The sequence below is a fragment of the Cinclus cinclus genome, chromosome 4 (assembly GCF_963662255.1).
Source record: "Cinclus cinclus chromosome 4, bCinCin1.1, whole genome shotgun sequence".
NCBI lineage: Eukaryota > Metazoa > Chordata > Aves > Passeriformes > Cinclidae > Cinclus > Cinclus cinclus.
In genome coordinates, this window is record NC_085049.1 from 28,410,820 (window position 1) to 28,426,390 (window position 15,571).

Here is a 15,571-nt window from a genome sequence, read left to right on the forward strand (position 1 = left end):
AGATATCAATCCTATCACAGACCCTAAGAGGCTGCTTCTGAAAATTGCTACATAATGAAGCCTTAGCTACTCATTCAGCAGGATCCATCTACTTAAATTCAGCTGATGGGAGCCTAGCAAAAAGGTCTCTCGAACCTATAGAATCCTGTTTATTTTCAACTGTTCCAAGCAAAAGAATTGCTTGTGAAATGACATTTTCCTCACTTGAAAGCTATGAAGTGTTTCTGGGTAAAGACTCCAGGCTTTGACAATCAGGTTTGTAAGACTGGGAGGAAGTACTGGGGGAAGAAGGATGTAAATGTTTAATTTCCTGTCTTCCTTACCACTATTTTTGAGACTTCAGAAAGACTGAACAGAACAAAATGACAATATTCCTAATATATGTGCTGGTATATCAAAATCAAAGTGCAGTTTGAACATGATTCTTAATATGTCACTAGGCTATGATCACTTCCTGTGTGAGGGGGATGGGAGGGAAATTACAGTATTGTTGCTCTGTAGATCCATTTTATTTGGAAGCTTGAATATTTTTCCAAGTGCAGGAAGTGCAAAGTATTGTACCTACTTTTTCTGTGTGAGGTCACATGATCATGTGAAATGTTGCCAAAACAAATGGGGACCTTCATGCCAAGAACTGCTTTTAAAGAGCCAAGTACTTCCTACCACTGACAACTACCCTTTCAAATGTCAACAAAGCATTATTGGTGTTTTCAAAAAAAAGATTTCCTGGGAGAAGTTCCACTATCTTCATTGCTCATTTTTTTCCTACAGTTTTGGGGTAGAGATCAAAAAATAGCATTTACCCCAAAGATTGATTAGCTTTTTTACTAACTGAAGTCAGTAATGTATGACTTTATAATTTCAACACAGCTAATGCCAGGTTATGACTGTAGGAGCACAGAGTCTGAAAGATTTGCAAAATACCTGCTTCTAAGACTAGAGAAACTGTACTACAGGATTAAAGGTTAGAACTGGACAAATGTTCTTATTGTGAGCCAAGATACTAAAATATCTCTTGCATAACTAGGAGAATGAGGAGCAGGGGAAACCTCATTGTGTAGCTTCATTTAAAGGAAGGAGTTCCTACTTTTCAGAAGGAATGTTGAAATATTGGTTAAGGCATAGAACCACAGATGATTCAGAGGAAGAGAAAAGGTTGTGCAAGAGCTCTTTTTGTCTTGCATAAAGAATACTGACTAATATGTGTCTCTTGAAGACAAAAAAAAAAAAATACCTAGCAGGGCAATGCTGAGCAACAAGAAATAGCCTGAACCTGAAGTTAATTTAAAAAGGCATCCATTTTTAGCAGGGAGATTGTGGCTTTTCCTCCTAACTGTAACAAACTAGGTGTAGAAGTAACATTCTCTATCTTTAAATAAAAAAGTTATTTCACCTCTGTAGGAGGTAGCTTGTTTTAAGTTACTGGGTTTAACCCATTAGAACTTATTGAAATATAATGACATGAGCTAACAGGAAATAATTTTGTGGTTGTTTCTGGCTTCAAACCTGTGGTGTATTTCTATGCAGTATTTGTTGGGGTTTTTTAGTTTTCATGCAGTTGCTTTAATTATAAGGACGTGCTGTGTCAGGTAACCCTGCACAGCAAGGTTACACAAGGCAAAACAAAACCAAACCAAAATTTTAAGAAATCCCTTATGATGTGCCTATATCACAATCTGCAGTAATTCCCAAGTGAATTGATGCTGTGACTGCACTCAGGCAGATCAACAGTTCTCATAGGTGTTAGAATAAAAGTCTTAACAGTCTAAACAGTAATATAGTACATTGCTTGTATGCAGTGGCTATATTGAAATTGCTTATGTAGACAGGATTATCACTTCAGAAAACATATACATTTTACCACTGTGGATAGACTCTCTGGGCAGCCTGATATTCTGGAATTGAAATATTTCTATGTAGGCCAGGAATTATTTGATAAGCAGTTAGTATTTTTGAGACTAGTTAGGAGCAACATGCCTATGTACTTTGTTCTGGTGGATCTGTTATACTCATGCAAAGTGATGCTGTTCAGACTTTTAATTAATGCTCACAAACACATTTAATTTCATGTTCTAGAATGTGTTTGTGCCTGCTCAGTCAAAATCCTAATAAAAGTGTCCTATTTGTCCCCATTCAGATAGTATATTATGGACATTTTAAGAGTTTTCTTTCTAGTTTTTCTGCAATATTTTGCTTTTCTATTTTCCAGTTCTTTTAAGTTGTGAGAAAATACCCCCTTTACTCCCTAAAGAGTTTTCCTTAAATGTGTAAGTCTAGCTGTAGAAGTGTACACATTTTTTTAGCCTGCAGACTGGGATTATGCACCAAAATATTGTTGGACACAGTGTAGAAAGTGTTAATGGTGGGAGCTGCAGTGATGCCTTTTGACTGCTGCCTTCATAAGGTTTTGGACAAAAAAGAACGAAGTTTGGATTCTTAGGTTGCATCAAAACTTAAGAACTTTCTGTCCAAAAACAGGCCATCAGAGGTAAGCAATGTTTTAACCTACTGGCAGGAAACATTTCTGCTGTGACTGAAGTATTTGAGAAGAGTGCAGTGGACTTATGGTATTTCCCATTTAGCACCAAGTGAACTGTTGGAGAAAAGGCATCTTTGAGTATGGGGTAGAGTGGCTGGCCTCAAGTAAGCTCCAGAAATACAGCTTGAAAAACAGGAGTCCTCAATAGGGTTGACTGTTCACTTAAACTGACTAAATTGCATATTTTAAGAATTGGGATGCTGTTGGACTAGGGACAGATGTGTAAATACACATTATTTGGGTTTATTCAGAAAACCCAGAAGGGCTTTTAACAGAGAAGTGCTTCAATGTTAAAGCAAGACGATTATTAACTGCACAGGCACAAAGGGATTCACTCTTGAAATGGGTTTGATTTCAATAAAAAGCTCAGGATTTACCCTGGTAAAGCGTGTCTGGGATGTGCTGAATGTTCCTGAATTGATTCAGAGATGAAATTGCTTTTCTTTTACTGTAAACATCTCAGTATGGTGTTACTTCTAAACCATCCAGTACAACTGTTATTCCTTTACAGTTGTAACTTGGATGGACAGCTGTCTACAAGGAATGCTGCTCATCTTTGTGTTCTGTAATGTCTCTGATAACATGACTATGATGTGCATTTGGGACTTCTTTGAAAGTAAGGATGATGAGCACAGTCACTTAAAATATAAACCATGCCTTATTAAGAAAGGGAAATGAAGAAATTATGTGAGACTAGATTGAAAACATGGATTTCCCAAATTCTCCAATACATATGTTCATCTTCCATTATGGTAAGTATCTAAAGCCTGCAAGGTCTCTTGAAAGTTCTCAGCTTAAAGTATAGAAAAAACTTTTTCAGGAAGTGCGAGTGTATGTTCTACATATCAAGAGATTGTTCTGATGTGCAGAAAGTAATTTAGGTCAGCTCCTGGGGCAGGACCTGCAATCAGAAGGTGTTCCTAGAGGCACTGGATGAAGTTCATGTGAAAATACGTCCTCTTGCCAGTTGAAAAGGGAGAGCAACCATTTCTGTGTAACTTCGTCTGGACAGTGATATATTGAGAGTTATAGAAAGAGTTATGCTGTGAAAAGACAGAATCATGAATGAGGCTTTCCACCCAGACAGTCATGTTGTAGGAGAGCAATGGGATTGTGAACCTGTCAGTCAAAGCAATGGCTGTATGTACAGCAAAAGCAAGTCAAAAACCCCAACCTAGGCATGCTACACAAATGCTGGCAGTATAACTGTATTGGTAAAATATGACCATGCCCCCGTATCAGCACCACTTAACTGGGCAAGGAGGTCCTTCTGCTGATAGGTTGTTGTGGGGCCATACTGATTCTCTTAGTGATGTTCAGCTGCAGCATTGGCAGGGATTTTCTGGGATTGTTCAATCAGTAATGCTTTTTAGAGCCCAATCAAATCCTGAGGAGCCAAAAAGAGGAATAATGGGAACTGTGTCTTCAGAAACTGCCTATTCCTCTTAGAAAGACTTCTGCCTTTGAGCCATTTCTATGAAGAATGTTGAGATGAAGTAATTGTTTGTGCTTCAGAGCATAGCTGAGGTCAGAAGAGGAGTGTGAAGCCACCAGGGTGGTGAAGCCTAGGGACAGGGACAGTTGGGTTTTGGTGTGGAACTTGCAATTAGTGTTGAAAATTAGACAAGAAGAAAATAGGGAAGGAGCAAGTGGCAGATAATTGAACCTTTGGGGATCCTACAGAGAAACAATGTTGGCAGTGATTTACAGAACAGAGAAACAGTTGTTGGATAACTAGAAGCAAAAACATAAGAAGAGGCAGTGATGCTCAGAGATGGGTCTAGAGAAGGGTGAGCCAGAAGGAATGGGAGATGCGCATTAAGTGCTGCACTTGTATCAAAGGCTGCTTTTATCATGAGGAAGCATAGCCAAAATAGAAAACAAACAGCAGCTCAAACAAAGCCAAAAAAATACTCCAGTTGGCTTCTCTGGCAAAGAGTCAATTTCTTTGAAGTGGGTATTCAGGGTAGGCTGGGAGAGATGTGTCCTGAAGCCAGCAGCCCTGTCCAATATTTAAGGTCCATCAGCAGGCAGCAGCGTCAGCTCCCTGTCCGAGTCACCTCCACACACCACAGGCCCTATTCCTGCATCACCACCACTGCTGTTCTTCTTGAAGGGCTGACCCCAGCCCCTGCTGCCATATTGTGCACAGTGAGGCTGAGACAGGTGGAGGTCTGGGCATGCACTCATTTGACTTAGGATGCCTGAGAATTTGAGACTATAAGACTGCTAGTAGACTTGAGATAAAAACAATTATGTGAGGTGATTTTAAATATCACTGCCAGAATCTTATTCCTGGACATCTGTTCTTTCTGCAATTAATAAGTGGTCCAAAATAAGTTATTTTAAGTACAGTGCAGAGCTATTCAAGTTTATGACTTCACTTTTTATTACTCATTCAGATGAATTTCATTCCTTAATAGTGTTCTGTTGTGACTATATTGTAACAGATAGGATAGTACCATGCTATAGTCATTTCTGTAAGCTTTCTCCAGACACAAGAGCTTTTCTGTATCACAGCACAGTTGTAATGAAAAAGTTTGTTTCCTTATCAGTTGACAATACTATTGTTAGTCTTCACTTTCACTTTTCCCTTCTCTCCATTTTAGTAGATTGTTTGCTAGAGAAAAATGTGACTACTTATTTTAATATGCAACAAAGTACAGTTGTTATTTTTCAAGTATAAGGTTGTTCACTGAAGAAATGCAGAGAACTTTCTGCTGAGAATTCATTATTCTCATTCTTTAAATGGTAAACAAAGTTTAATTTAGATCTGTATTTATTACACACTATTCTTAGTATTTTCTGCCTTTTTTGGAACAAATAGAGAGACTTGGTTTATTTCTCTCCTGCTGGATAAACCTCAAACCAACACAACACCAAATGAACTGTAACAGTCCCATTGAACCTGACTGAACTATAACAAAAAAAAAAATCTAACAGTTCCATGTCCTCATGAGAGTCCTGCCTTGTAAAGATGGAACTGCACTCAGTTTCTCATTTTTAGGTGTGTGGGTACTGGTGCTGGCTGGCTCCTGGCAGCTCCTGTTTACACTGGAGGAATTATCCCCCATTATTGAAGCTCAGATGATGGGTGTGCACATGCGGCCTCAAAGGGGGTAGGAAAAAGGAACATAAGCATTGCATCCTCCAAAGCTGCACAATGGACTTTATCCCAGAGAGGCTGGGGAAGTCCAAGGACAGAGCCACTCACCAGGCTCCCCCACCATGGGTTTGTTTCTAACTTGAGAAACATGTCTTTGCAGCTCTGCAGTGGGTAGGCTACAAACCCTCTGGGTGTGCTTTCCCTGAGCAAGAGAAACCTCCCCAGCACTGAGCTGAAGGGACATGGCTCTGAAACCCTTGTGAGACATTCATATAAAGGAAACCTCTCCTCCCTTGGTGCATCCCAGTAGTGTGACAGGTCATAGCAGCATCTCTCAGTGCTGCCTTGATGTTGGGAACATGCTGTTCATCACTTGATGCCCAGATGTTGCTCTAGTTCTCCCACCAGTGCCAGCATTCTGCCAGTGTCAGCCTGTGCCTGCTGGGACTCGCACTAAGGTTCTGTGTCCCTCAATGTCGTTTAAAAGGCTTTTGGCACATTTTTAAAGCTGAAGAACAGTAAGCATACTTTTGCACAGCCTCACACTTAAGAAGGCTGCTTCTAAATGGGAGTCTCAAGGAAAAAAAAAAATAGAATATCACCATTTCCTTAAAAACCAACCTCAGCTTGAGAGCTTCTGTTCATGGTTCCACATAATACAGGAGCTGCATCTGTGCAGGAATGAAGCTGTGAAGGAAAACAGTTGCCACCTATGACCCAACACCCACATCGCATATTGTTGGGAAGAGGTTAATCTGGACTAGCTCCCCTGCTGGATACACGATGTACATCCCAGATGTTCTCTCTCGTTTTCCATCACCGAGGAGGAATCCAGTTTGCAGCCTCCGAGACATCTTGGTGGACGCGAATGAAACCAACAGCGTGGGAAGACTCTGAGAAGTCACTTCAAAAGTGTGCTTGAGCCGTCTACTAAAGAAGCAATTTCAGCCAGGGAAGGTCCTGGTCTTAATCTAAGCCTCTGACATTCTCCCGCTGAGGGGTCTGACGATGTAATATCGCATCTGCTCAGCTGCTTCAGCAAGCAGCTTTGGAGGCTTTACCAGACCTCTTCCTCCTCACCGAGCAACGCGCTTCCAAGTACCTACACCTGTTGCCCCAGGTGAAAGGTACTTTAAAATGGATTCAGCTGTGTGTAGTAACAGCGTGAATTTGCAGCGTCCCCTCTCGTTCTAATTCGCTCCCTCCAGAGGAGTTATCATCTGCAGTCCCCTCACCGGGGGATGCACCAACGCTCCTGCTGGCCCGGAGAGCGGCCGTGAGGGGGTTTTGGAGCTGCCTCCGCCACTGAGGCGCTTTTCTGTCGCCAGCAGGAGAGCGGAGTCCCCCGGCAGCGTTGCCCCGGAGCACGGCCCCGCGGGGCGGAGGCAGGTGCGGGGGCGGCGGCGGCAGAGCGGGGCCGGAGCTGCCCGGGAGGGCGGGGGCCGCCCGCACCTGGGCCCGCCCCGCGCAGCGGAGGGTGGGAGCGGCGGGGCCGTGCGGCCGGCAGCGACATCGGCGGCATGTCCCGGGACAGCGGGGACAGCGGGGACACCGTCAGCGGCACGTCCCGGGCCGGAGGGAGCCCCGCGCCCTGAGCGGCGCCATGCGGGGCCGGCTTCTGGCGCGGCTGCGGCGCCGGAGGCAGCTGCGGCTGCTGCTGGCCCTGGGCGCGCTGGCCCTGGGGCTCTGGGCCGCCTACCTAGAGCTGGTAGCGGCGGCCGGCGGCGGGGCTGCCCCGGAGCGCAGTGAGTGACCCCGGGCGCGGGGCGGGAGGGACGGGAGCGGGCGGTGCCGCCCTTGGCAGCCCGGGCACCCCGCGATCCTGGGAGCCGTGCCCCCTTTGCAGGCGGGGGTCGGAGCGGGGCTTTGGCCCCGGCGGGGGACGGACGGGCGCCGCGGGTTCCCTTTCTTGCCTTTGGCCTGCCGGCTCGCCCCCCCTCTCTGCCGGGAGACCTACCCAAATCTCACCGTGCTGGCATGATAGAGCTCAGAGCCACGGCTTTGAGATGTTTCTCGTTGCTGGTGCCCTGGTGCGAACCTGGAAGGCGGCAAAGATGCTTTGAATGCGGCTTTGATGCGAGGAGAGTGTATGCAGAGCAGGAGGGAATGCGTACCCTGGAGAGGCCGCTGGCGGGCTCGCTTTGTGCAAACTTTCGGGAGTACGGCAGGACTCGGGCAAAGCACAAGGAACTCCGCTTTTTTTTTTTTTTCCCCCTCTCCTGAAGTGTAGGAAAATTCTGCCACTGTGGTGTGGCTTTTTGTTTCTTTTTATTTCTTTATTTTGAGTTATGGGAAAGTTTCGAATGGCTCACGGCTTTGTAAAAGGCTGTGATGTTGCTGCTGGTTTTTAAACAATGTCAGGACTTGGTACTAATCTAATTTGAAAGTATGTTTTTAACTACGTGTTAGTGTTTAACTGTTAATGCTTTCTAGTATACTGCTTCTTTCATTACGTGTTATAAGCCTCCTAATTTTTACTCCCACGAGTCAGGCTTGGTTTCAGTCTTAAAGCTTTAGACTGTAACTGTGCAAAGGTGCACCATGAATGTCTACTCCCACAAAGTCCATTACAGGACTTCAACTTGTACATTTGTTCTCTGTCATGTGTGATGTTAAGGCTAACAACACATATTTATTGTTCAGCAGTGTAACAGATCTGATTTCTTTGGCTAGGATAAATCCTCTAGTAATAATCCTCTTTTTATGGCTGGTGAAATGAGAAGATGAGTTGTTCTACAAGTCTAATTCGTATTACATCTTTCATGCAAGCTCACCATGCCTTTTACTGTACATCACTTTGGCAGAACCCCACCAAAATGCTTAGAAAAGATTTGTACAGGTGGGCAGAGGGCTTGTGTCAAAGCAAGGAAGAAAACAGCTGAGAAGTATTTAAAAAATAATGGTTATGAGGAGAGAGGGGCTGAGTCAGGTGTTTGGAGTTGTACAGCTGGTGGTCGTTTTACTGCCAGCAATGCAAAGGGAGAAGGAGGGGGTGGGAGAAATGTCCCCACTGATAGAGTGGGGACAGCAAAGACATGCAGGAGAAGACAACTTTCTTAGTGAATTGGGTTCTTCCTCTTTGCTTTAAGAGACGGTAATTTTTACATTTCTGTTATGAAAGTCATTCTGTTTTAAGACTGAAACTGGAAACAGTGAGATGACTACTAGTGAGTTACTACCAACTAAGACAGAACATGAACAAAATAACTGCATTATATTAAAATTCAATTATATAAAATTCCAGCTTCTCCTAAATCCACCAGACACATTGCTGCTCATTGCAAACAGAAGGTATTTAAATGCTGCTTGAAAGGGTGGGTGGATAAAATCCTCTGGCTGGCAGTTCCTCACGGCTCAGCATCACAGGGGGCTGTGGTCACACTGGGCACTTGGTGTTGTGTTTTTTTGGCCTTGTAGCCAGAATCCTGGAACCTGTTAACAGGAGGAAGGTTAATCTGTGACCTTCCCCACCCTTCCTCTTGCCCTACTACCTCTAAAAGCCTGTTTTATTTTAAGAGAAATCAGAAATCTGAGCAGAAGACAAATAGTATTTGTTTTCTTTTGGCTGTTAAAACTAAGTAATATTTCTTCTCTGGGGTCAGGGACGGCTGTGTTTGTGACTCCATGTGGTGATTCTTTCCAGGATCCTGGGAAGCTGGTGTAGAGGGGTGTGACTCTGCAAGTAATTAATAGTTTTTGCCTTGTTTCTGCATTGTTTTCTGTTGCATGTCCCAGGTGGGAGCCCTATTGTAAGTCACTCCTGGGACTGACCAAGAGCTGCCACCTCAACTTATCTGATGCAACAGCCTTCCCAGCTATTAATGATAAAATACAAAAGCTCATTATTGGGCAATTTTTCTTGGCAGAAGGCTGGAAAGCCATTGGGGCTAGAAAGATGAAAAGCTGTTGGGCTCGAAAGATCTACAGGAGATCACTGTTTCCATCTCCTGTGTCTGTAATGGAGTTTCCTCTTGCCTTCCTAAAAGGCATTGTAGTACAGCCTGTGTATGGAAAGCCAAACATGTTTTTCACTTTCCAGAGAAGTGATTCCTTCTCTTGCAATGCTGTAAGGACTCGTAGAAAACATTACTTTTCCTCTCAGCCATGCATGAGACGGAGGACAAACCCCTTGGATGCCCCCACACCATCCCTGCTCTCAAGCCAGTGTCTCAGAGTAAGTCTTCAGGCATGGTGGATCCTCCTGAGCTTTGTGCTCCTCCTCTTACACCCCAGATTAGTGTGTGGTGGAGAGAGCAGATGTCAGATGCCCAGGGGTGGGTGTTTGAGGAAATGATGCTTAAAAAGTGGGGCCTTGACTGTCCTCTCTTGAGGTATTTGCAGCTTTGCTGTGCAACAAAGTCAAGCATATCAAATAGTTTGGATAAAAGTGAATAAGTAGTCTAGGAGAACATCCTGTAATCATCAGTATGCATTGGCATTCATGATGCTTCATCACCATGTGCTGAGAGAGTCTCTGGCATGAGGTAAACTCCGCTGTAATGTTAAAGTCAAAGGTTGAGGGATCAGCCTGAGATGCAGGACTGGTGCTGGTGTGCACCATGTTTTGGGATTTCTGTGTGCCAAGGTTGATCTGGAAGGTTGAGCTTTGAGGGAGGTTGGGATGGGCTGGACAGACACAGAGGATAGTATGGGCTCTTGTGAGTGATGGCTTTCCTTTGAAGATGATGCTAAAATGGGTAGTTGGTCAGGTAAAGTAAAATAACTTTTTTTTTTCTTGTGATGTGAGTGTGTTAAGGTGATATTCCTACATATTCTTCCCAGGGAGTCTTGTTGGCAGGACTGTTTGCTCATGAGTGGGAGGGTGTATCTGTTGTTGTGGGGTTTGTCTTTTTGTTCCCTTTTTTTTTTTAAATTGAGCATGTTTGGCTCATTTGTTGCCCAATAGGTGTTCATGGGAATCTTAAACATATTTACAGCTGAGTGAGGAGAAACAAGCAGGCTTCTGTGAGCTGAAGATGGACACACTCTCCTCACACTCACACGAAATGTGGCCTGTTGTCATCCAAAACAAGTTGTAACAGGCAGGACACTGCCTCCCTGCCAGGAAATCCAGGGAGCTGGAGGCAGTCTGTTTACTCCTGCTGCTGACAGGCACTAACTTCTCTGGAGTGGGCTCTCCACTAGGAATGTTTTCCTCATCTTTACGAGCTGCTACACAGCACACTTTGCTCCTGCTGGAGATGGGGAAACTTTATTATTTCATGGGTGAATTAAGTGTTGGGGAGGGAGAAAACACAGAGGTCTGGAGAGCAAATCCTGCATCCTGCCTTTACTGCTGTAATGCAGTTGGCTTGGCAGCAGGGAGGGGTCTTCCCTCCAGGAAAAACCCTCATCCCAAAATACTGCCACTTTCCAGAGCTGCTGCAGTACTGTTTGGATGGAGAAGGTGGTGGTTCTGACAACTCCTCCTGCTCCCTCTGTTTTCCTCTTCTGTGCCCAGCAGTGCCTCTCTTACTCACCTGTGCAGAAAGGTATGACTGAGGGAGTGAGGCTGTCAGTGGGCTCTGTTTGCAGGCAGAATGTGCAACAATCCCCCTTTGCTCTCAGATCTTTTGTCAACATAGTAAAAACACAACCCCATCCCTGAAGAAACTTGGAGGTGAGGTCATTCCCAGCCATTGCTGTGCAGAATCTGTTTTTTCTGCTGCAGAGACCATGGTATTTCAGTAGTCTATAAATCATTTGCACTGATTTCTTTTATTGCAGGTCTGTGTGTCGCACTGAGCCAGGCACAAAGAGGGTGCCTTGTAGGATAGAGTCCTGGGAGGTGAAGCTTGTAGGAACAAGGAGTTGGGGGCCCCTTTTTCACCTGCCCTTCCCAACTGCTTCGACCTACCCCTGTTCCTCCACATTTTATTGTTGTGAGTAAATAACACTGGGAGTGTGTTATCTTCCTATCTTGGCTTGTGCTAGTGGTTTGTGTCTCACTTAGGTTTTCAGACTGTTGCTTTTCTAACTTGGAAGAGCACAGTCCTACTGTCTGAAGTGGAAAATAGGAGGGGTTCAGAAGAAACCATGGAAATGTGCAAATAAAGAAGTCCTTATGGCAAGATTTCCAACTCCCCAGTACGTACATCTTCAATATCCCTTTGCTTTCCCAGAACACTGGCTTCTTAATTATGCCTGCACCATGTGAGCTCTAACCTTCAGGCATCCAGGCCACTGAAAAGCACTGCAAGTTGCCCGAGTACTGATGTGAACGGGCGGGTGCATGTGTTTGTATGAGAAGAGTATCTGCCAGAAAGGTGAAGTTGGACATTTAATGTAATGTATCAAGTTCCTCCTCTCGCCTCCTTGCACAGGCGCCCCCGAGGAGCACCCGTGCACAAGGAGGAGCACGCCTACATCTGCAGGTTCATTCACATGCTCACAGGCTGGCTTTTGCAATCCCTCACACGCAACCTTACCTGCCTGGGCACGCACGGTATCGTTCACCTGCGGAGCGAACTGCCCCCGAGGTTTCTTAGTGCACGTGGAGAGAAATGGGGCCGTGTGGTCTCCAGTGGTGTCTGAAGTATGTGTTTCCTCTCTGTGCAAGCTGCTAACCTGGGTATCCCCCTCAGAGCACCCCATCCTGACTGAAAGGAGTGTCTGTACCATGAAGCTTGCATGTCTGTGCATGGAAGGACATCCATGGTGTGTCTGTGCTTGGGAGGACACTTGTGAGGCCTCTGCTCACAGGGGATGTGTGCCAGGCAGCACCATTCCCAAAGCTCACAGGGGATGTGTGCCAGGCAGCACCATTCCCAAAGCTCACAAGGGATCCGTGCCAGGCAGCACCATTCCCAAAGCTCACAGGGGATGTGTGCCAGGCAGCACCATTCCCAAAGCTCACAGGGGATGTGTGCCAGGCAGCACCATTCCCAAAGCTCACAGGGGATGTGTGCCAGGCAGCACCATTCCCAAAGCTCACAGGGGATCCGTGCCAGGCAGCACCATTCCCAAAACACATTGTGGGCTGTAGCTATGGGGTGGGGGAGCTGCCAGGGTGTCAGGGAAGCCTCCCTGGAGGCTGAGCAGAGGTACTGTGTATCCTGGTGTGCTTAAGGAGAGCCAGCATCCCCAGGCCCACGTTCAGCACAGACTGCTCTCACAGGCTCCAGGGGAGAACCCAGGCTTGCAGGGAACAATGGGCATCCCCCTGTAGCTTGGTTTTGTCAGGTTCATTGACACAGCAGGTAGGGAAGCCCAGACTTGGTACTGGCTATGCCATGCTTGTCCTGGGCCAGTACATACCAGTACATACACTGTGCTGGGGCATGTGCTGCTGGGAGGTTGTGACCCTGGTGCTTTTTCACCACTTAACTTGAAGTCAGGTGGGTGTTTGTTTGCTTGGAACTTGGCCTGCAAGTTTGTCTGGCCTCAGCAGATCCCCAAATAATTTGCCAAGATTACATATTACCTTTATAAATAAGCTCTTGTGCCATCTCTTCAGGTACTGAAGAGATTAATCCGTATAACAGATTAATGTAGTGGTGTGCCAAAACAGCATGTATTCCTGCACACACCTTCCTGTCGTGAGTTGGACTGGATTGGGATCACTTGGATCTCAGGGGGTGCCCTCCTGCGCATCTCCCACGCACCACGAGGTTGGCAGAGGAATGGTTCTGTCTTCTGGAGATGTGCTTCTGTGTGCTGCAGTAACAGGGAGACTCTGCCTTCTTTCACCTGCAAGTTCAGGCAGATGTGAGCAAAAATGGACATCATCTCTCCTCTGGTGGTTTGAAATGACTGACATCTGCAGTATGGAAAAAGGCAGGATGCTCTCCTGAGGACAGAGACTGCCTTGTAGATTCTGGCAGTTTGGAATGGAGTAATGATGGGGTTCTTCTTCCAGTGCTAAACCTCAGGAATTTATATGTTTTGTTGAGTTTCCCTTTCCTATTTGTTCTTGCTCTGCACTGATGTTGCCTCTTACAGTTACTTCCCAATTCCATTGCTTTTTTTAGGCTTGCAGTAATAGCTGAGAAGGACTTTGTTGAAAAGGAAATAAGATGGCTTATTTACATATGGTGTGAGATTTCAGAAAGACCCATGTGCCTTGGGTGGAAACAGTTGTGAGTCTGGGCCTTGGATACTCACCCTTTTCATTATGTTAGAAATTCATAGCCTCTGTGTGTCATGAGCCAAGCCAAAGTACACTGGGATCTTGACCAGAGCTGCTCTGTAGTTCTGTTTTCCTGAGAAGATTTTCCCATACCAAAGTGTAAAGACTTTGATGTTCCTGATCTGGAGAGAGCTCCTGATGCTTTAAAATGCTTAGATGGTCTGAGATTATGCTGCCATTAAGTTCTCCTAAGACATCACAGAAAAATAATCTCAATAATGTTGCCATGATAAATAATTTAAATCAACTACACAGAATAATCATATTCATTATTATTATACATTCATAATGTAGTCACTCATTAATATGTTGAATCATTTCAGACAATCCAAAGCTTTTTGGGTGGACTTCAGTCCCCTTGAAGCATCAGTGTCCCTCAAAAGATCACTAAATTCCAATTTTATAATTTCCTAAGACTTAGTTATTTTAGCATTGTCTGACTATTTCACATTTGAGTTGTCCTAAGGGTTTTTTTGAGGGGAAAAGAGGTCAATGTGTTTTTTTCCCCAGCTTCTAAAAGAAGGGGATTAAGCTGTCAGAGATCACTTTACAGTGTAGGTCTGATATCCTTACATGGCAATATTGTCACATCTGGGGCTGTTTTTCCTTTTCCATGGCACTGTTTTCCATCAGAGATACAAATGGCGAGTCCAAGCCTTTGCATCATCCATGGGGCTTTCCTTTCTTACTCCAGCGACCTCGATGTTCATTTCTGACAGTTAAAATATTCTTGGGTTGTTTTTTTTACCAGTTGGAAGTTGACAGCCAGTGCTAGTCAGTAATATAAAAACACCGAATACAGATCAGTGGCTTGACTGTAACAGGCATGTGTTAAATTTTTTACTTGCTTTTCCTCGTGCCTTCTGAATTATAAGCATTAGGAACTAGTAGCCTTACATGTCAGCCTGTGTTTAACTGAAGTATGTAAAGTCACACTCACTAAACAGTAGTTCATTTTCACATACTGTTTATTCAATTTACCAGCAAAAATATTTGATCTGTGTCATCACTTTTGATGGCCGCAGAATTGCCTAGTAGAGCTCTCTTGGAGTGGGGACAATCTGCATTTATGATACATGTATTTTTTCCTGCCATTCTAAATAAATATTTCTGCCTTCCTTGAAGAGGCTACTTACTTATTTCCATGTCATTAGCGTGGGCTTGGCCCATGTATTTGGAGTTGGCAACTCTCACAGCTTCCTCAGTGCTGCCACTCCTTTGAGCCTAGTTAAGCTATCTGCAACCCTTCTTGTAAATACTTCACTTCCTAAATTAGTTTTATTTATATTTCGTAATGCAATTTTCTGTAAAATTGCAGTAGTCATGTCTGGGTGCTATTAACCCCATCTGAGCTGCAGAACAAAGTTTATAATGGGCTGAGAATATCCTGTCCAGACCACCCTGTATTAATAGCCTCCATTTACCTGCTGCAGCAGCTCACTATGCAGTAGCTACCACAGTCAATGTTTGTTGTAAGCAGGCCAGTTGGGAGTGTTCTGTTTGTTTGCCATCAAAAATGCAAAATAAACCAACCATCTGGCAAAACCACGTTTTCCCATCGAACCTGACTGAACTATAATTTCCAGAGGTGTACCTTGATAATAATTGTCTGCCTTACATAGGGAGGTAAAGAGCAATTGCAAAAGGAGACTTCTCCTGTGTCTTGAAAACATCAATGTGTGCTTGTATCAGAGTAAATTCTGTGACCAGCAGTTATGCCCCATAGTCTGTACTTTCAAACCAGTGGGAGGGAGTAGTTAGTTGCATCTACTTGGAAATTCAAAATAACATCCTAGCC

At 44.7% G+C, this 15,571-nt stretch overlaps 1 protein-coding gene across 1 annotated transcript in view; it reads left to right on the forward strand.

The window, feature by feature from the left end:
- Positions 1-7,248: 7,248 nt before the first annotated feature.
- Positions 7,249-15,571, forward strand: part of B4GALNT3 (beta-1,4-N-acetyl-galactosaminyltransferase 3) — a 59,528-nt gene continuing 51,205 nt past the window's right edge. The window contains exon 1 of the mRNA XM_062492493.1: positions 7,249-7,390. Within this exon, the coding sequence (XP_062348477.1) occupies positions 7,249-7,390 (142 nt within the window). The remainder of the gene's footprint in view (positions 7,391-15,571) is intronic.